This window comes from Felis catus, chromosome X, assembly GCF_018350175.1.
Source record: "Felis catus isolate Fca126 chromosome X, F.catus_Fca126_mat1.0, whole genome shotgun sequence".
Taxonomy (NCBI): Eukaryota; Metazoa; Chordata; class Mammalia; order Carnivora; family Felidae; genus Felis; species Felis catus.
Window position 1 is genome coordinate 87,831,521 of NC_058386.1, and position 20,197 is coordinate 87,851,717.

At 42.6% G+C, this 20,197-nt stretch overlaps 1 protein-coding gene across 2 annotated transcripts in view; it reads left to right on the forward strand.

The window, feature by feature from the left end:
- Positions 1–15,203, forward strand: part of VSIG1 (V-set and immunoglobulin domain containing 1) — a 37,704-nt gene extending 22,501 nt beyond the window's left edge. For both annotated transcript variants that reach the window (XM_004000785.5, XM_006943913.4), the window contains 5 exons: positions 3,179–3,377; positions 8,007–8,162; positions 8,785–8,904; positions 12,806–12,959; positions 13,769–15,203. In XM_004000785.5, coding sequence (XP_004000834.1) covers positions 3,179–3,377; positions 8,007–8,162; positions 8,785–8,904; positions 12,806–12,959; positions 13,769–14,090 — 951 coding nt within the window. In that variant the 3' untranslated portion in view covers positions 14,091–15,203. The remainder of the gene's footprint in view (positions 1–3,178; positions 3,378–8,006; positions 8,163–8,784; positions 8,905–12,805; positions 12,960–13,768) is intronic.
- Positions 15,204–20,197: the final 4,994 nt, after the last annotated feature.

The window sequence follows — 20,197 nt, forward strand, 5'->3', positions numbered from 1 at the left end:
CCTGGACCTCAGTTGCTTTGATCTCTAAACTGACAATATACTTTCTTTGAAAAGGTACAAGCCTCACAGGATCATGGGCTGGGTCTTGGCCATTGTTCAGCTTTGATTTTTAAAAGAGTTATTCTTTTGTGGCAAATGGAACCACGTTTCAGTACTTCCTGTGTGATTAGATAAGCAGTTTCAGGAAAACATTCCTTTTTTTTTTTTTTTCTTTACAAGGACAGTGTGACAGCATGGACTTCCCCTAACAGAAAAGTCCCTCCATCTCTGTGTCTGGCCACTGGCTAGCCCTGAGGACTTTCCTTCTCAGGCCAGGCCTTTCCCTTTTAGGTGCCCATTGTTATCCCTCCTCACCTCTGTTCCTATCCCTGACACCTTTTAGTATTATTTGTGAAAGGGCAAGATATATATATGAGGTTACAGTGTGAGGAGCTTGGGTAGAAGCGTTGGTGAAGGTCCTTTTTTAAAAAAAAATGTTTAACGTTTTATTTTATTATTGAGAGACAGAGGCAGACAGAGCACGAGCATGGGAGGGGCAGAGAGAGGAGGAGACACAGAATCTGAAGCAGGCTCCAGTCTCTGAGCCATCAGCACAAAGCCCAACGCGGGGCCTGAACTCACAAACTGCATGATCATGACCTGAGCAGAAGTTGGACATCTAACCGACTGAGCCACCAGGCGCTCCGGTGAAGGTCCTTTTTACAGGGAAGTTACAAGTCCAGGGCCTCATGACTTACCTGCTCATTGCACCTTGCTTCATAACCAACACTGTGACTTTTACAGTGGCTTCTTTGAATGTTCTAGTCCTGGCCTAAAACATGCTTTCTTGGGTCTCTGCTCTCTGCAGAAACCAGATATTTTCTCCCTACCCTCTGGCACTGGCTGAGGGCTGTAGGCAGGACTGATGTATCTTGTTGTGATGTCGCCAGGCCACAGCATAAGACAGGCTGACTCACCCCTCCCCCAGTCTTCCCAGGAGCAGGGGTAGCAGCCAGATGTCTAAGGTGTAGAAGGGCTTCCTTGAGGGACCGCAGGATGTGTTTCAGGTAAAAGTCCACAGGACCTCAAATTGTTGACTAGAAAGTAAATAAGCCCAATGCTGGCTAGTGAAATGGAAAGCCGGATAGCTTGGGTGTTAACCCAGATTAAGGTAATAGACCTTTGATGAGCTGAACCTCCTCCTGGACCACTGGGATACCTTGTGTTAATGTTGACTTTCCAGTTTGTAAGTCCAACAAGACTCCTTTGGGACAAAAGTTAGTGATTTCAGTAGGTGTGAGTGGACAAATTGAATTATAAATGGCTCATTTGTAGCAGGAAAAAAAGCTAGTTGATATTAGAGAACTCGGGGAGAGAAACAGGTTTTTTTCTCCTTCAATATGCTCTTTGAATTTTCCCTCAGAATCTACCTTTCTGCTTTAGTTTAAAAATATATTGGCTTGCTATTTGAAGGGGAATATATCTGAATTTATCTTGATAATATTTTTTGGTTTGCTGATTGCCTTCCCTCCCTCATCCTATTAAGGTAAATAGCACTGGACAAGGAATTAGAAGAACTGGGTGCTAGATCTTTCCCCGCTGTAAACTTTGTGTGTGTCTTTTTTTTTTTCCCTCTCTGGGCTTCAGTTTCTTCTAAAATGTTACAAGAGTGAATTCAATGAATAAGGCTCTTTAAGTACATTTTATGAAAACATTAATTAGTTCTACTGGACTAGCGCAATACCAGTTTATTAAATAATAAACAATCACTTGAACACACATTTATATAAAACTAACAAAGTGTGTGCATAGACTGTGTACAATGAAGAAATCTTAGGGATCACCTAGTCCTGTGATACCCAAGCTTCAACCCCTTATGTCTTTATGATTTTTGTCATAATTGTGCGCCCCCAGCAGTATTATTTAATGTCATTTTCTATATTGACTTGGTTTCTTCAAATTTTAAAAATATCTTAGTGTCACCCTAAGCAATAATATCCATGAAGTCACAGACTTGATGTGCTAGATATGTGTCTTTGTAATAACTTTTCATTTATGTGCCACCTAAAATCAACTTATGTGCCTAGACTTGGGGAATACATCTCATAATTTGGACGATCTTGCTTGGGCTCCTCCTTCAGATGTGGAAACTCAAGGTTGGAAAGATGATTAAATAACAGAGTTTCTTATCACAAAGTTTCTTATCACAGGTTGCCATGGAGGCATAACCAGAGGCCACCTTCCCTGACTATGTCACAGTCAGAGGCAGAGCTGTGGCTAAAGCCCAGACCATCTGATTCCTAGATCAGGCCTCTTTCCACCTCACCATGCCGCTCCCACGGTTGCCATTATGATCTAACTATTCATATCTCTACTAGAGATGAGACTAGAATCCAGGTCTTCCTTGACTGTGGTAAATTATAATAATAATAAATGAATCCTGTGACTTCGGGTGAGCCATTTAATCTTTCTGGATTTGAGTGCCCTTATTTGTCTAAATGAAAGAATAACTCCAGTTCTGCCTCCTTCCACGTGAGGAGAATGGTACTAGCTGCCATTGACGAAGCACTTCCTAGGCCACTATGAGGGGATGGGACCAGATGATTTCTCAGGGGCCTTTCTGCTATGAAATGTTTCTCTTCTAACAAGCAGGATAAACCCAAGTTCACTTCTCCAAAGGAGTATGTGTGTATGAATACTCTAACTTTAGGAAAACCAGATATTCTTGCAGTCCCACTGAGTAAAGTAAACTCAAATCAAACAAAGTCTATAAAGTCAGGGGCGGGGGGGGGGAGGATGATGGTTTTGGTTTCCCATCAGGCATTTGTGTTTTAGGCAGTGAGTTTCCTCCAGGTAGGGTCATCAGGTGAGCATCTTGATCTAGCCAAAGCGTAGGAGTTGAATCCTGTCAGCTCCAGCTGTTTATCATCTGTCAGATGGGCATGCATCACTGCTCTGATGACATCATAGAACTGTTTTGTGCACAAGTGAGGAGGTGGCTGCGCACACCTGTGAGAAAGCTAAAGCACCCTCCTGGCTTGGGCAACTTTTGCCATGGGATCTGTTCCCTGCGGGAGAGGATGGGTGGGGATGTTGCCTCTTACCAACAAAGGTGACATCGGATAGAGGGTGCTTCTGGGTAGCTTACCTTAGCCTTGGCCACTCTCCAATTCTCATTTCTGTCATTTTTATGTCCTAGATTTACTATTCTGAAGGTGGACAAGCTACAGCCATCGGGCAATTTAAAGGTCGGATTGTAGGGTCCAACGACCCAGATAACGCATCTATCACTATTTCACATATGCAACCAACAGATAGTGGTGTCTACGTCTGTGATGTTAACAACCCCCCTGACTTTGTTGGAAAAAATCAAGGCATCCTCAAAGTCAATGTGTTAGGTACGGGCAATTTTTTTTGTTTGTTTTTTTCTCTTCTTGGAACAACTAAGACCTTAAATGAGCAGTGAGTTATGGTGCTAATTAAGTCCCAGGGGGTAAATATCCTCCCGGCTCCTTTTATTAGCAGGGAAAGAGAAACACACCACCATCCCAACCTTCATAGTAACACTGAGAAATCACTCACAAAACACGTTGAAACCGTGTTGCCAAAATGGCAGAAAGCAGAAGATAACCCAACCTCCGGGATCCGTATCTCTGATGGGTAGAATGGGAACAGAGGGACAATGCACAGTTGCCACTAAATGATCACTAGCAACTCCTTCAGAGGGAACCTCCAATTGGAGCCAGTCCTACCTGGGGGAGAGAACTGTCAATTTATTATCTCTCCCAAACCGGGCACAATTCCCACCATTAAATCATTCTTTTGAATAAAGGCAGGAGAGCCCCTTTTAAAATGCGGGGGCGGGGGAGAGGGGAAAATTGGTGATGGGCATTGAGGAGGGCACTTGTTGGTATGAGCACTGGGTGTTGTATGTAAGCAGTGAATCATGGGATTCCACTCCCGGAACCAAGAGCACACTGTATACACTGTATGTTAGCTAACTTGACACTAAATTATATTTTTTAAAAAAAAGTTAGCACTATTTGGAGAAAGGACCACATGTTAAGCCATAGTGAGAATTTATTTATATACAGATATTTGTTATGTGGCACTCAGCAAGTCATATCTGCTTTTCAAATGCATTTGGAGTGGTTCATTTATACAGTATTTATTGAGTGCCTATTTTGTGCCAGAACCCATGAGGTTTACAGTGATGGAGGCATAGTTTCTGCTCTTGGAGAGTTCACAATTTTTGGTGGTTTCTAGCACTCCTTCCAGTCTCTAAAAGGACAATGAGAGTTTTGCTCCTGTTGCGGGCCTGTGGAAGTACTGAAGGGAGAAACGAAAGGACTGTCAAACCTCACCAATCAACCATTTGAGCTAAGGGATCTCCCATTTCTAAGTAATCCCAAATGGAGCTGATCCAGTCATTGTTCCTCTTGAGCTGTGTACATCCATCACAGGAAAGAAGGAACTAGATCCAACCAGTGACTTGATAATTGACTAGCTTGGAAAAGCAGTAGTTGGTAACAAGGTGCACATCCAGGAGAACCATCCAGAATCATCTGAGCTTGCCTCCCAGGTGATGCCCAAAATGAATTGTGAGGTTTGCCCACATCTACCCAACTGGAAAAGAGGGAAAGGTCATCAGGAGCTGATTTTTAAGAGTGGGGTAGCTCAATCATGCTTTTATTTTGCTGAGCCCCATGTTAGGCATTGGGGTACAGGGGGAAGACAAGAGAATTACAAGCCCTTTCCTGGGAGAGTTGGTGCTCCAGTTTGGAAGACTAGTCATGTACATGGGAGCTAAACAGTGTGGTATATATGCTGGGGGTCAGAAGGCTTAGGTTCTGGCTCATACTCCACTCCTCAGTAGCCTCAGGCAAGTCAGTCCACTTTTCTCTGGCCATTTGGAGATGGGGTTGTAATCTCTGCCCTGTCTTTACAGGTTTGAGGATCAAATGATATACTGGAGATTCAACTTTCAAAGCATTTGGGGGAATTAGCCCTCTAAAGTTTTTCTGCTGCTCCCTGGCTCTGGGTTGTCCTTCTGACCAGAAACAACCTAAAGAAGCCAAGCCTCTGTCTGAGGAGTTGGGCATGGTGGGGGCTGTGGGGAGTAAGGAGGCCAGCTGTGGGGAGAGGTGTTGATATTTCCTTAGAGATCACTCTTCCTAGCAATGAATTTCCCAGAGACATTCCATTACCCAGTGATGGACGTAGATCCCATGCTTTTGCTCATTCATGCATAAATTCATTCAACAAATCCTGAACACGTGTCCAGTTACTGTGTTACACAATGGTGATGGAAAGATAGAAAAGACAGGGTTTCAGCCCTCCAAAAGTTTAGAAAATAGGGGCTGGGGTGGCAGGACACAGTTTAGGTAAAGGAAACAGCAGTGAGCAAAGGCGCAGGTGGTTTGGACGACCATTCATTTGAGAGATATCCATTAGGTATGACAGCCTTGGAAAATGAAGCTTTGAAAAATACCCAGATAGAAGTTTGAATAATTATTTTGTATACATTTGGAATAAGCACCCTATTCCTTCTGTGATTTGGCACATAAAAAGAAAACGATGAATTTAGAGAAGGCTTGAGAACACAATGAAGCATTTTTATTTACTTTGTGAGGTAAGCCTCTTCCTCCCAACCCGGTTCTGTTGAAAGCAATAATGCTAAATGGTAGATCAATGGCTATGCCAGTGAAACATCCAAGTTCTACTGGGGATGTTAACTGGTTGAAATGGCAATCCCATCCTGATTCAGTAGCTTTAGAAAATATATAGGTTTGGGATGTGGTTCAAAGTGATTCGCTAAGTGTTTTGCTAATAAAAAAATAAAATGAGAGAAATGTGTCCAGCGGGGGGAAAAAAAAGCCTATCTGGGTTTGGTTCTGGGCTCTAGAAACACTCCCCATTTAATTTTATGCTCATAATGCTCTATTCTGCTGTAAAGGCGATCCGATCAAATCATCATGGTGATAATCAGTTTCTAAATCTAGTGACAGTTGCCATGGGGTAAGGAAAAGAGAATAAAGAGCTAAATAGAAAAAATACTTACTTTAATTTAAAAAACACCTGTTTAAACAATGGGGCTAGTGAAGGGTGTCAAAGAGCTACAGCTGCATCCGTCTTCTCACTCATGTGTAGAGTGGGTTAGAGTCCGAGACTGGAAGCTTAACTTCAGTTAGCAGGCCACAAAATGTAGGAGACCATGCCCAACAGCAAGTCCATGTGCAAGGCATTTATAGGAATTATTTTATTTGCATAAATTCAATATATTTGGATTAGTCAGAGATAAAGTCAATATATTAGGATATATAGTATCCAATATGTTTGGATGGTTTGGATTACAGAGGAGTCAGCTGAGGGGTGGTTATGTTAGGTTACTTGCCTAAACACCATCTAGAGTAAAACTGCAGAGCGAGCAGTCTATGCAGATCCAGAACTGTGCTCTTAACTGCTGCCTCCAAACTGAGAGCTGGAGAGCTGGGGGAGTCCAGAGCATTCAAGGTATAACTGGCCTGAGCTAGAGAAGCTGTGTCTTTGGAGGGTTTCAGGCCTAGGTGAAGAGAAGGAAGGTGAGTTGGTAAGTATTGGAATTTAGATTATTATCTACATGTAACACGAGGCTTCGAATAAGCTGTGAGCAGCAAGATGAATGAGGAAATTCAGATTCTCACTTTCCCATGGGACTTCTCCACGGAGATGTTTTCATAAACAGCTAGAACTCAGTATGTCCCAAACTGACCTTATCGTCACCCCTTCCTCCTCTGCCCTCCTTTCCTGAAAACCTGCTCCTTCTGTATTCTTTATCTCAGGATGACAAACTCATGTACCCAGCTGTCCAAATCAGAAACCTAGGAATCATCATTGCCTACACTTTCTTCTTCATGCCCCCTATTCTTCTGGTCACTATGTCCTGTCGATTCTACTTCCTTGATACCTTGTGACGATTTTCCCTCCTCGCACCCCCAGAGAGCAAGCAAATCAACTAAAGCATTAAAAATGACCGTTGTCCTTCCCCTATTTAAATTCCTTCCATGATGCTCCTGCTCTCTGTATAAAACACATGAGGGGCACCTGGGTGGCTCAGTCGGTTAAGTGTCTGACTTTGGCTCAGGTCATGATCTCATGGTTCGTGGGTTGGAGCCCTGTGTTGAGCTTTACGCTGGCAGTGTGGACCCTACTTGGGATTCTCTCCCTGCCCCTCCCCCACTTGTGCTTTCTCTCTCTCAAAATAAATAAATAAACTTAAGACAAATACACGAAATACAAAGCTCTCCAAGCTATGGCCTCTGCTGCTCTCTGGCCTCATCTCTCACTACTCCCCCCACCCCACTTCAGAAGTGTTTCAGGGTTACTCTTGAATTTTTGGTGCCTTGTCCAGTGCCAGGCACATAGAAGGCAAACAAGTAAATGCACGTGGAGTGAAAGATAAATAAAGATCTCAGCTTCACGTAACACATCCTCTCAAAATGGGCTTCCCCTACCGATGAGGCACACAGGCAAATTCAAACCCTCCAATAGTTTTGTGTCACCCATCCCCAGAGAAATTAATGTCAAAAAAGACTTATAAAGGAAAGGAAAAATATAGCATTAGTAAAACAAATTTTGTAAAAAGAATAATTAACAACTTATTACAACGTATTTAAGGGTCCTATTTTCCTTTAAAACTGTGCTTCAAAAGTGTAAACTCTGTCCTTAGTCGTTTAGTGTTTGCTTACATTTGGCAGTTTTAATAAAGGCATATTTTAAGACAATGCGAGATTCATGGTTATGAATCTGGGGAGGAGGCCGACAGAAGAGATGCTGTTAGAATCTTAATGGCCTGGTGACTGGAAGGCCCTTGAACCTGAAGTGCTCTACCCCCACCTGGTGGTACAATCAGAAAACTGTCAAACTAACGTTTCAAAGCTTTAAAAATGGAGCGCGCACATTCTACAAAATGACAGTGAGGAGGTGACTGCAGTTGTTACAGAGTGCTTCCCCCCTCAGGATGTTTACTCTTTGTCGTTGCCTTACAGTCAAACCTTCTAAGCCCCTTTGCAGCATCCAAGGACTACCAGAAACTGGCCATCCTATATCTCTTTCTTGCCTCTCGGTCCTTGGGACACCTTCCCCTGTGTACTACTGGTATAAAGTTGAAGGAGGAGACATCGTCCCAGTGAAAGAAAACTTCAGTAAGTACAGCCCTCTGTGGACCCTGGGTGGCTTAGTCAGTTAAGCTTCTGACTCTTGGTTTCAGCTCAGGTCATGATCTCACAGTTTCATGAGTTTGAGTCCCGGGTCGGGCTCTGTGCTGACAGCACGGAGCCTGCTTGGAATTCTCTGTCTCCCTCCCTCTCTGCCCTCCCTTACTCATGCTGTCTCTTTCTCTCTCTCAGGATAAATAAACTTTAAAAAAAAGTACCGTCCTCCACAGCCCCTGGCAAGGTGTGGTGTGTGTGGTTGGCTGACAGTATGTGTGTGGGGCTGGTTGCTCATCTTTAGAACTCAGTCTTCAATTTTTCTGGAAAGGGGATGTCAAAAGATCTCCTAACAAGATGACTATGGTCTGGTCTTATCCCCAGCCTGTAGAAGTCAAGCCTGTTTTTGGCTCGGAGGTGGTGGGTATGGAGAGAATAGGGATGGTTCCAGATGGGCTACCTTTGGAATAGTCCCACAGGGTCTAGTTGGATCCAGAACATCTCCGGGAAGGGAGGCCAATGTAGGGATGTGGGTGGGAATTGAGCAATTCTGCTACATTGTTATGATCTGTCGCCACATAAGAGATTTCAAAAGTCTGTTTCCTGTTTCTGACAGACCCAGCCACCGGGATTTTGGTTATTGGAAATCTGACCAATTTTGAACAAGGTTATTACCTGTGCACTGCTATCAACAACCTTGGCAATAGTTCCTGCGAAATTGACCTAACTTCTTCACGTGAGTTGATCATCCAACTTCAATAGTTTCTCCTTAGGTCAAGTATCCTGGGCCTGCCAACCCAGTAAATGAATTAGGATCCCTGGTTAGTCCTTCCTGCCTTTCTGGAGACTTTGGTGGTTTATTTATAGGTTGATATGATGAATTACTATCCTAAAATCTAATAACTTAATATGTGCTGTAATCTGCCCTAAGTCATTTACAAAAATTTTGTTTAGCCCTCATAACATTTCTAGAAAGTAGATATTACTATTTAGTAAATAAAACAGCAGCCCCATTGATATTACCAGAACGAATTTTCTTTGTGATGCTGTTGGTGAATCCTGGTGAAACTAGCAATCTGTGTCACATACGGAGCTCACAAACTTTCCAGTTCATCAGTAATTTGTTAAGATCTGTCTCTAATAATAGCAATAATAGCACTTGTACCTACAGCTAATATTTGTGGAGCACAAATGGTGTGCCAGATACATGGCCAGGTGTGGTGAGCGTTATCTCACTCAATCCTCCAACCACCCTGCTGAGGAGGCACAATGTACTGTTAGCCTAATTTTACTGAAAAGGAGACTGAAACTCAAGGAGTTAAGTGACTTGCCCAAGGTCATCCAGTTAGTGACTGGCACAGCCAGGATGCCTTTAAACCACAACCTCTCAGGGGTGCCTGGGTGGCTCAGTCTGTTCAGCTTCCAACTCCTGATTTTGGCTCAGGTTATGACCTCACAGTCATGAGATCCAGCCCTCCACTGGGCTCTGTCCTGGTTGTGGAACCTGCTTGGGATTCTCAATCTCTCTCTCTCTCTCTCTCTTTCTCTCTGCCCTCCCCCGCTTATAGGTGCACGTCCACATGCTCTCTTTCTATCAAAACAAAACAAAACACCCAAAACAAACACAACCTTCCAGTTCAAAGGTGCTCAGTTACTAAGCACAGAGTTGAGGGCCCGGAGTTGTAAAATTGGGCCAATCGGGGGCAAGCTGTCACAAGGGCTACCTTGCCACACCTTTGAATGGTCACTTAATAACACTTAGGATCATGTCACCTATTCATTATTTCTAACTCACTTGGATCTGTGACTTAAGCATATACCGTATCCAGGTGGCCAGTTCCCTTGGACCATTGCTCTCCTGTGAAGTTAAGGTTTCTTCCTTCCACTTGTCCTGAATCAAACACTTTCTCTCTGCCCCTCCCCCCACTCTCTCTCAAAATAAATAAAGAAACTTGAAAACAAAGAGGTGAGAGTTTTACAAGGGCGCCTGGGGGGCCAAGTCCCTTAAGCATCCAACTCTTAATTTCAGTTCAGGTCATGAGCTCACGGTTCTTGAGTTTGAGCCCTGTGTTGGGCTCTGCGCTGACAGTGCAGAGCCTACTTGGGATCCTCTCTCTCTCTCTCTCTCTCTCTCTCTCTTTCTCTATTCCTTCCTTGCTTGTGCTCTCTCTCTCTCTAAAAATAAATAAATAAACTTAAGAAAAAACAAAAACATTTTGCAATTCCAGGTTGCTTCTTCATTCAGCTAATTTCTATTCAAAGGTGAAGGGACATCTTTTTGGTCTTTGTCTGTGTTCTCATTCTACCACAGTCCCTTGATCATTTCTTCTGTGTGTCTCTATATCTTTCCCAATCCTGTTTTGCTTTTCCAAGGGTACAGTTATACTGCACATGTAGAGACTCAGCAGTTGTACTTGAACCTTGCTTCCACTCAAATACTTTTTTAAATGATTTTGGCATTTGACTGCCTGCTCACTTCCCCTTCCCTTCCCTTCCCTTCCCTTCCCTTCCCTTCCCTTCTCTTCCCTCCCTGCTTCCCTATCTTCCTCCCTCAAAAATTAATTGGATATCTACTATTTGCCAGGAACTATCATAGGTGATAGAGATACAGAGGTTAGTAAGATACATGTCTTACACTCAAGAACTCACAGTTTAACTAGAAGGACACAGTAAAATGTCTTAAATGCTATAATAGTGGTCTGTACAGGGTCTCTAGGACACCAAAGAAGAAACAATTATGCTTATAGAACCCAGGCAACTCTACCAAAAAAAGTGCTACTTGAGCTGGATCTTGAAAGAACTTGCAAAACCTGTTTCTTTATCTAGAAAATAGGGATGAAGGTGAAAGGCAGGAGAGGGATGACAGTACAGCAGCAGGCTTAGGAGAACGAACAGTCCATGCTGGGGGAGGAGGATGGAGGGCTCCAGAAGGGACGTCTCCAAGGGGGAAAAACATAAGAAACCAATAAAGGGCACCTGGGTAGCTCAGTTAGTTAAGCTTCTGACTTTGACTCAGGTCATGATCTCATGCTTTGTGAGTTCAAGCCCCGCTTCAGGTAAACATGAGCCCTGCTTCTGGTGAGCCCCGCTTCTCTCTCTTTCTGCACCCCCCCCTCCACAACAAAAAAGAAACCGATAGATTATCTGACCTATGTAAATCTAAGAAAAGGACTTTTAATAGTTTGGGTGGAAATTTGGGGGGTTAGTAGTAATACATTTAAAAAAAAAATCCCCAAATGAAGTAATAATGAACTTCAATGAAAAATTGTAAATGTACCAGAATCATAATATATATACTATGTTCCAAAGCTGTGAACATTTGCATACTGCAAACTTTGATATAAAAACAACTTGTGCTATATATATTATCAGGAGAATGTGGGTGGGGGGTGGGTATAAGAATACAATCTTCACCTTCCAGGGTAGGAAGTCATCAAAAAAGGACAAAAATTGGAGAATTAGAACAAGCATAATAGAAACATGGGGGCAAATATCAAGATGATTTAAAAAAAAGAGAGAGAGATGAGTGGTTGCCTCTAGTGAATGGGACACAGAGATGGGGAGAGGAGAAGGAAGGGACTGCTGTTTCTTTGCTAGAAGTCTAGTCAAATCATTCATTTCACTTTGCAATTTACACGCATGGATTCCTTTAACCATAAAAAGTCGAAATGATGATCAACGAACTCAACTAGCCTCTTATCTCAAAGTATAAGATGTTCAGTCTTATTTGAAGGGAGGCAGATGGGGACGGGCCCCCTGGAGCTCAGACAGGGTCCCCCAGGGACAGAACTTTAGTGCTGGAAGGTCTGGTGCTCAGCTGGGTCATCTCACATTTGTTGGGTTGTTCCATAGACTGATCTAATAAACCAGATGCCTGTTCATGGAAAGGGGCACATCTTTTTCCAGTGGTCGGAATGCACGAGGCTCCTTGGGGAGCATGGAATCTGTGGGAGAGGTTTTTAGGGAACTACTTCACCTATGCTCTGAATAAGCCTGGCGAAACGTCCCTGCCTGTAACAGAGGTCATTTCTCTGGTTACCAGATTGTAGCTCCACAGGTTTTCATTGGTCAAGAAGATGCCCATTGATGGGGTGCCTGGGTGGTTCAGTTGGTTGAGTGTCCGACTCTTGGTTTTGGCTCAGGTCATGATCCCAGGGTCGGGGGATCAAGTCCCACATTGGTCTCCATGCTGAGTGTGGAACCTGCTTGGGATTCTCTCTCTCTGTCTCTCTCTGCCCCTCCCCTGTGTGTGTGTGTGTGTGTGTGTGTGTGTGTGTGTGCATGCGCATGCGCATGTGCCCATGCACGCTCTCTCTCTAAATAAACATTTTAAAAAAGCAAAAACAAGAGAAGATGCCCATTGAAAACCCACTTCTCTAAGCCCCATTTTGAAAGTGACCTCCCCCCGTAGGCATATGTCTTCTTATGTGTATCAATGTGAATGGGTAAGCAACATAGTCAAGCCAGTCATCTTTCTTCTCCCCTTATGAGTCTGGCCGAGTTCTCGGGGTTTCCGAGCTCCACAAGTCATTTTCCCACTGTATGAATGCTGTAGATATTCTGCACTGGTCACAAATGCACATGTAAAAGGCAGACAGTACATTCCACTTTACCAACCAGCAGCTTATATCTTCCAGATCCAGAAGTTGGAATCATTTTGGGGGCATTGGTGGGCACCGTAGTAGGTGCCACCATTATCATCTCTGTTGTGTGCTTCGCAAAGAGCAAGGCAAAGGCGAAGGGAAAGGGGAAAGGAAGGAAGAGAAATTCGAAAACCACCACAGAACTTGAGTAAGATCTTATTTTGTTGCCTTTACTTGACAGCTCTTCCTAATTGCTCTTTTTAGCTTAACATGTTGGGGGTATCTTTCTGCTCACTCTCACTGCTTATATGGAGAACGATGATGGCCACCATTTCTTGAGACCTGTGTGCCAGACTCCGTTCTAAGCGCTTTATGTGTATCAACTCATTGAACCACTGCAACAACCCTTTTAGGTCTAAGAAAATGTGTTAATATATCATGCTGATATACTCGTCTTTCTACCAACATGGTCATAAAAAAATAATTTTTCACATTTTTCCTGGAACAAGAGGACCATGAAGGCAAGAGTGCCTGTGGCCCATGGAAATCGGCATGTGGCTCTGACCACAGCCCACTCTCTTGACCACTCTGCTATTTCTTCTTGAATGTGTATCACACTCGTTCCTTTGTTTCTCTCTCCATTTCTATGCTTCCACAACTATGTATTGTATTGTGCACAACTATGTATGTATTGTGCTAGATAGAGTGAGAGCTAGCGGTGGCTCAGAGCCATGGATTTGGCCCTCAAACACATTATTTAGACCCTTTCGTCCTGACATTACTTTTCCTACCTTTTGAATACTGGCTTTTCTCTCTTGAACTCTCTTTATATTGTTGAGATCTATCCTTTCTGGTCAGGAGACAAAATGAACTCGTGGTCTGACAATGAGTCAGAATATTAGAAATCACAGAGGTCTTGAACAGATTGGAACCCATGGTCACTGAAGCGACACAATCTGTGGTTCCATGTGAAATGGCATACCCTAACTCCTTCTTCCTTGGGCCTTCTTCCTGCAGACCAATGGCAAAGATAAAACAAAGTACAGAGTGCGAGGTCATACCAGCTGAAGACGTTACCCACCTAGAAGCGCCTCTGCCACCTTCCATCCATGAGAATGAACCTGATACCATCCTGGGACCAGATTGTGAGCCTAACCCCGAGCCTGAGCCTGTCCAGGAGCCTGCTCCACAGCCTGCCTTGGGTCCTGAGCCTGTTCTGGTGCCTGAGGTTGAGATAGAGCAGGAGCAGGAGCCGGAGCCTGAGCCTGAGCCTGAGCCTGAGCCCGGGATTGGCATCCAGCCCTTGAGTGGCAAGGAAAAGGGAGCGAATAAGCCATAGGCCGGTAGCCTAAGTAGTGTTCATCACTAAGGAACCCATAATTGGGATTTGGAATTCAGCTAACATAACCAATCTCCCATCACCTCCCTCCATTCTAACCAACCCTCTTCTAACAAGGTGCTCCCACCATCAATCCTAAATAAACAGGTCAAGATAACTACTAAATAAGCACAAGGGTTCCTGCATTACTTATCATTTTACTAACATGTAAGCATAACTAAGGATAAGGCATGTGATTTTTAATTCAGTTGAAAGTGTTTTGTAGCAACATCTACTTTGTATTTCAGAAAACCGTATTTCTCTATTTTTAGCTACACTTTGTTACATTCCACATGCACACATGACAAGGTGGCATTAACTGGGGTCCATATTATTTCTATGATCAGCCGTCCAGGCTTCCCTATTCATTTTCACATTTCACATTGGCCCCAAAGACAAGAGTTTACCAGCATTCTGTCATAGATTAGAAAAAACAATCCTCAAAAATTCCGGAGGAGAATAAGTAAAGGGTACATCTTAATTGGTACATAGCATTTAAAACTAGGTCTTGAAATCAGTGTTTCATTTATCACATTAGATTTCCCAAGGACCCACCCTGCTATACAATATCTTGAGCATAGCAACATTTTTAAATAACCTAAATTTTAAATTGAAAATAATGTACAGGTAGTACATTCCAGGTAGTAGACAATTCCAAATAGTATTTTCCTTTGGTGAATACACATCATAGGGGATGTACAATTTCACTTTTAATGAGATATTATGTTACTACTGGGTCCGATGCTATCTACTTTGGAAGGGCCAGAAATGGGAAACTGTTTTAAATGAACACCTAAGATCTATTTTAGATAATCTAAACTAATTATTTGATCTGTTTCGCTTTTGGGATATTCCACGTGAATAGATACTATTCTTGTATACATGCTAAATATTAACTAAAGTGCATTGATGTCACCTCTTCTCCACCTGTTAAAATGTCTTTTCCATTGATCATATTTTACCCACGTCCTACCTTGAAGAAATTTATAGGTAGACTTTTTCATCTGTAATCAGAGTTTCTATCTTATTTTGAAGTTCAATAAATAATACTAATAAAATCTTACTTTAATGCTCCTCAGGTGAATGTTTTATTAACATTATTGACATATACTTTACATACAATAAACCACACCTATTTCCAGTGTATAATTTGATGAGTTTTGACAGATGTAGATACACCCATGAAACCACAATTTAAATAGGGAATTTCCAGGGGCATCTGGGTGGCTTAGTTGGTTAGGTGTCCGACTTCAGCTCAGGTCATGATCTCACCTTTTGTGAGTTCAGGCCCCACATCGGGCTCTGTGCTGACAGCTTGGAGCCTGGAGTCTGCTTCAGATTCTGTGTCTCCCTCTCTCTGCCCCTCCCCTGCTCACAGCACTCTCTCTCTCAAAAATAAATAAACAAAAGTAATAATAAATAGTGCATTTCCATCAATCCAAAATGTTTCCTATACAATTTTGTGCAATCCCCCCATCACACTGGAACTAGGCAACCACTGATTTGCTTTTGATCATTAGAGATTAGCTTTGCCTTTTCTTGACCTTTGTACAAATTGGATCATACAGTATGTACTTTTTTTTGTATCTGACTTCTTTCCAAGGTGAATCGTTTTTAAATGAAGTAATGAATCTCTAACTTACCACATCCAGATTTTCATGTAGAGAATTTTCTTAAGCTGTGAAGCCCTTTACTTACTTAAAAACTTTTCTTTAATGTTTATTTATTTTTGAGACAGAGAGAGAGCATGAGCAGGGAAGGGGCTAATAGAGAGGGGGACACAGAATCTGAAACAGTCTCCAGGCCCTGAGCTGTCAGCATGGAGCTCAACACAGGGCTTGAACCCAGGAACCGTGAGATCATGACCTGAGCCAAATTTGGAGGCTTAACCAACTGAGCCACCCAGGTGCCCCTGTGAAGCCCTTTATGTAGAGATCATACTTGTACATTAATTCATGTAGAGTCTTTTGTTTTAGGGTAGGTTGAACTTAAAATTAACATTACACATGTCCAGAGCCATGGAGAGAAATAACAGCTTTTACTTAGGTGTTTTCTTTAATGTGTCAATTTTCAGCTACCCCCACTCGCATGTGCACTCTTGCTCTCTCAAAAATAAATAACATTAAAAAATTTTTTTTAAAAGGGGTGCCTGTGTGGCTCAGTCAGTTAAGCATCTGACTTCAGCTCGGTCATGACCTCACAGTCAGTGGGTTTGAGTCCCACATCAGGCTCTGTGCTGACAGCACGGAGCCTGCCTGGGATTCTCTCTCTTTTCCTCTCTCTCTGCCCCTTCCGTGTGCTCTCTCTCAAAATAAATTAAAATAAACTTAAAAAAATATATAATTCCATTTGCATTAAATATAATATTATGGTATACAGTATCTTATGGGTCCAGGAAGCAAAATAATGAAGGTTTTAAGAATGATCTAATATTTAAAGATTAAAAACTAAAACACCAGCTCTGTGTAAAAATCTCAATGACCAGAACACCAAGGTAGCTGTAATTCACCTATCTCTTCCAGTTTTATAACAGAGGCAAATCAGAAGAAAAAAGACTAATACATAATAATTACTACACCCCCAAATTTCTGATGGATCAGTGCTGAGCAGGAAAGAAGTCACTCTTGGTGGTCTTTTAGAGCTCTTTCCTTAATAGCAATGTTCTGTTCAAAATACTGGTGAATAGTTGAATCAGTGGTTTTCAACTTTTTTTGAGGTCACGGATCACCTCAACAATCTGCTGAAAATTCTGGACCCCTCTCCATAGAAAAACATTTATATACACAAAGTGTCATGTACAGTTTTAGATGAATTAAGACTTCCTGGATCCAAGATTAAGAGCTAGTAACTTAGATAAAAACACAAAAGGCACACTTAATAAATCTGTGGATGCCTTCCTCCTGTGGGGGAATGGTTATGATGCTGTGTGACTCAAAATGATCTCCATAGCCTCGAAGCTGAGTTGAAATCAACAAGAATGCAGGGGAAAGACTGGATTTAAAAATATAGAGTACAGGGGTGCCTGGGTAGCTCAGTTAAGCTTCTGACTCTTGATTTCAGCTCAGGTCATGATCTCATGGTTTGTGAGTTTGAGCCCCACGTCTCGCCCTGTGCTGATGGTGCGAAGCCTGCTTGGGTTTCTCTCTCTCTCTCTCTGCCCTTCCCCTGCTATGTCCTCTCTCTCTCTCTCTCTTTCTCAAAATAAATAAACTTTAAAAAAATATAGAGACTGCATGTTGTCCATGCAGAAACCTTAGCTGGGCAAAGTTGGGATGTAGGTGAGGTTAATTTGAAGTGGTATCTTTGGATCTCTCCTTTCAGTACCCTTCCTAGCCATCTGGTGTCTTATTTTCCAAACACCCAGGACTCTCATGCAACTACTAGCTCAGTGACCCACTCAGTTTTGCATCCCTCAGGCAGAATTCATTGCTCAGGACCTACCTCTACCCTTGACACCATTTTAAAAAAAAAGCAGCTGTTTGTTCTGTGACCTGTTCTTGTCTAGTGAACATGATCTTTTATCACCCAGTGATGTCACTTGGATTGATAATGAGTTAGCTCTCTTTTGAGTATTTACCTTTTAGAAGAAGATTATTGAATACAGATAATTACTTAATCCAAAGAGTCTAAATGGTGGGGGCTCTTGGGTGGCTCAGTTGGTTGAGTGTTGGATTCTTGGTTTCAGCTCAGGTCATGATCTCGTGGTTTCATGGGTTTGAGCCCACATCAGGCTCTGCACTGGTAGCGTGGAGCCTGCTTGGGATTCTCTCTCTCCCCCTCTCTCTCTGTCCCTCCCCACTGCTCTGTCTCTGTGTCTCTCAAAATAAATAAATAAGCTTAAAAAAAGAGTCTAAATGGTTGGAAAAGAGTCTAAATGGTGGAATTTCACGCACTGGAACAATCCAGAGGGGAGAGATTTCCGGGAAAAGGACCCTTCTCAGCTCTTCTCACATTAAACCATATGGGTTAACCATCTACACTACCTATGCACAAGGCAACTCTGGATAAGTGCAACTTTCATTTCAGTGTCCTTAATCTCCTATTAGCATTTCCATAACACACCATGTATTTGTTTGTGATCAGTTCTGAGACCCTATAAAATATTAAATCACAAAAAAATTTTCACTAAATTTTACTTGGGCAGGAAAATGGGCTCATGTTGAAGAGCTTTCCAATAAGGGAACAGAACAAAAGTGAATCAGAAAATAAGTAATGGAATAGATCATTACCCAAACATTCTGATTACATGTCAGCCTAATTCTCAGAGAGGGTACTACCAGATTTATTTTGCCTTAGGTCGTTAAAATTTAAGTGGGTGGTCCCAATCAAATCCCAAAACAGCCTTGGGTTTCATAATCATTAGCTTTGCACTACCCAAAAAGACTTCCGGGGACTTCTCTGTTTCTGTATTTAGCAACTAGGATACGCTCAAGTCAACAGAAAAGCTTTTTGGTTATAGGCCCTTATTCTCCTCGAATTCATGTTTATTCAGTCATCTACTGGATATTTATTGAATGGCTACTATGAACCAGATACGGTGACAGGTGATACAACAGTGAGCAGCAGAGCAAACTCTTGTCCCTGAGGAGTTACAGCTTGGCTAACTATGACAAATCCTGCATGTGATCAACAGTAGTGTGCTGACTGCAGGCGAGGAAGCCTGGGCTTTGGTGCTGCACTGGGGAGGGCCTCCAAATCACAGTGGTCTATGAAAAAGGGACTAAAACATAGTAATTCTTGCCCAAATGGCTAAGAAATCATGTATATGGATATCTTCAATGTCCTTCAGAGTACCAGGTGAAATTTACCCCCAATATTGTATGCTGAGAAGTTAATATTTGCAGCTCTTTTTAAAAAATTTTTTAAATGTTTATTTATTTTGAGAGAGAGCAAGCAGGGGAGGGGCAGAGAGAGCGGGAGACACAGAATCTGAAGCAGGCTCCAGGCTCTGCGACATCAGCACAGAGCCCGACCCGGGGCTCCAATTCATGAACCACGAGATCATGACCTGAGCTGAAGTCAGACGTTTAACCTAACGAGCCACCAAGGCGCCCCAATATTTGCAGCTCTTACACTGGCCGCTGTGTAACTCAAGTTTGATGAACTTTCAGTAAGGAAAGGTGGAAGAGCTAGAAGGGAGCTTTGAGGTAATAGCGACCTTTTTCAACTGCAGCACCTCTGAGGGTAATAACACACACCATGTGTGTTATTGTGATGGCCTATTATGGGGTAGAGGTGGGAGATAATACAGAATTACCTTCTTAGTTGGGGAGGCAGGAAGGGGTAAATGTAGTTTTAAAAAGCTGGATCATTCTGGGATGCCTGGGTGGTTCAGTTGGTTAAGCCTCCGACTTCTCACGGTTCGTGAGATCATGACCTGAGCGGAAGTCAGACGCCTAAATGAGCCACCCAGGCGTCCCCAAACCGTAAGTTTTAGTAATGAAAAGATCATTTCACAATGTCTATGTGCGGGAAAACAAGTTAGAGGGTCTTATGAAAGGTTTAAATCAATCAGTAGTCAATAATCTTGTCTTTGGAGCTTTGGTTTCAAAACAAGGCAAAACAAAGAATTAGAGATGTTAATGTTAGGGTTCCAGGAAACCAAAAACAAACCACCAACATAACTAAAAGCAAAGCGCGGGGGCGGGGGAGCAGTGGGGAGGTGTTACAACTAACAGGTTATTATCAAAATGTCATAGTACTTTCCATTTGGTCCATTTTTTGAATAGAGGTCAAAAGAAAATGGACCAGGATCGAGGAAAGCTAGATTCCTCTAGCTCTGGGTATCTTCTCAACTATACAGTGGAGATGATTTTTGCTTTCTTAAAGGCTGCAGTGGAGAAGGGATTATAAATATTTATAAACTATATAATGTGGGAGAACTATATTGTTGTAGAAACCACAGCCCCTGAAAACTGACTCAGTATTCTTTTTTTTCTCTTGACTGGGTACTCTTAACCTTTTGGCGAGTCACAGATCCCTTCGAGGATCTGATGAAAGCTACAGAGCCCTTTTCGCAGAAAAATGCACATACAAATTTCTGCAGTAGAACTGTGAGCCTGGAGCCA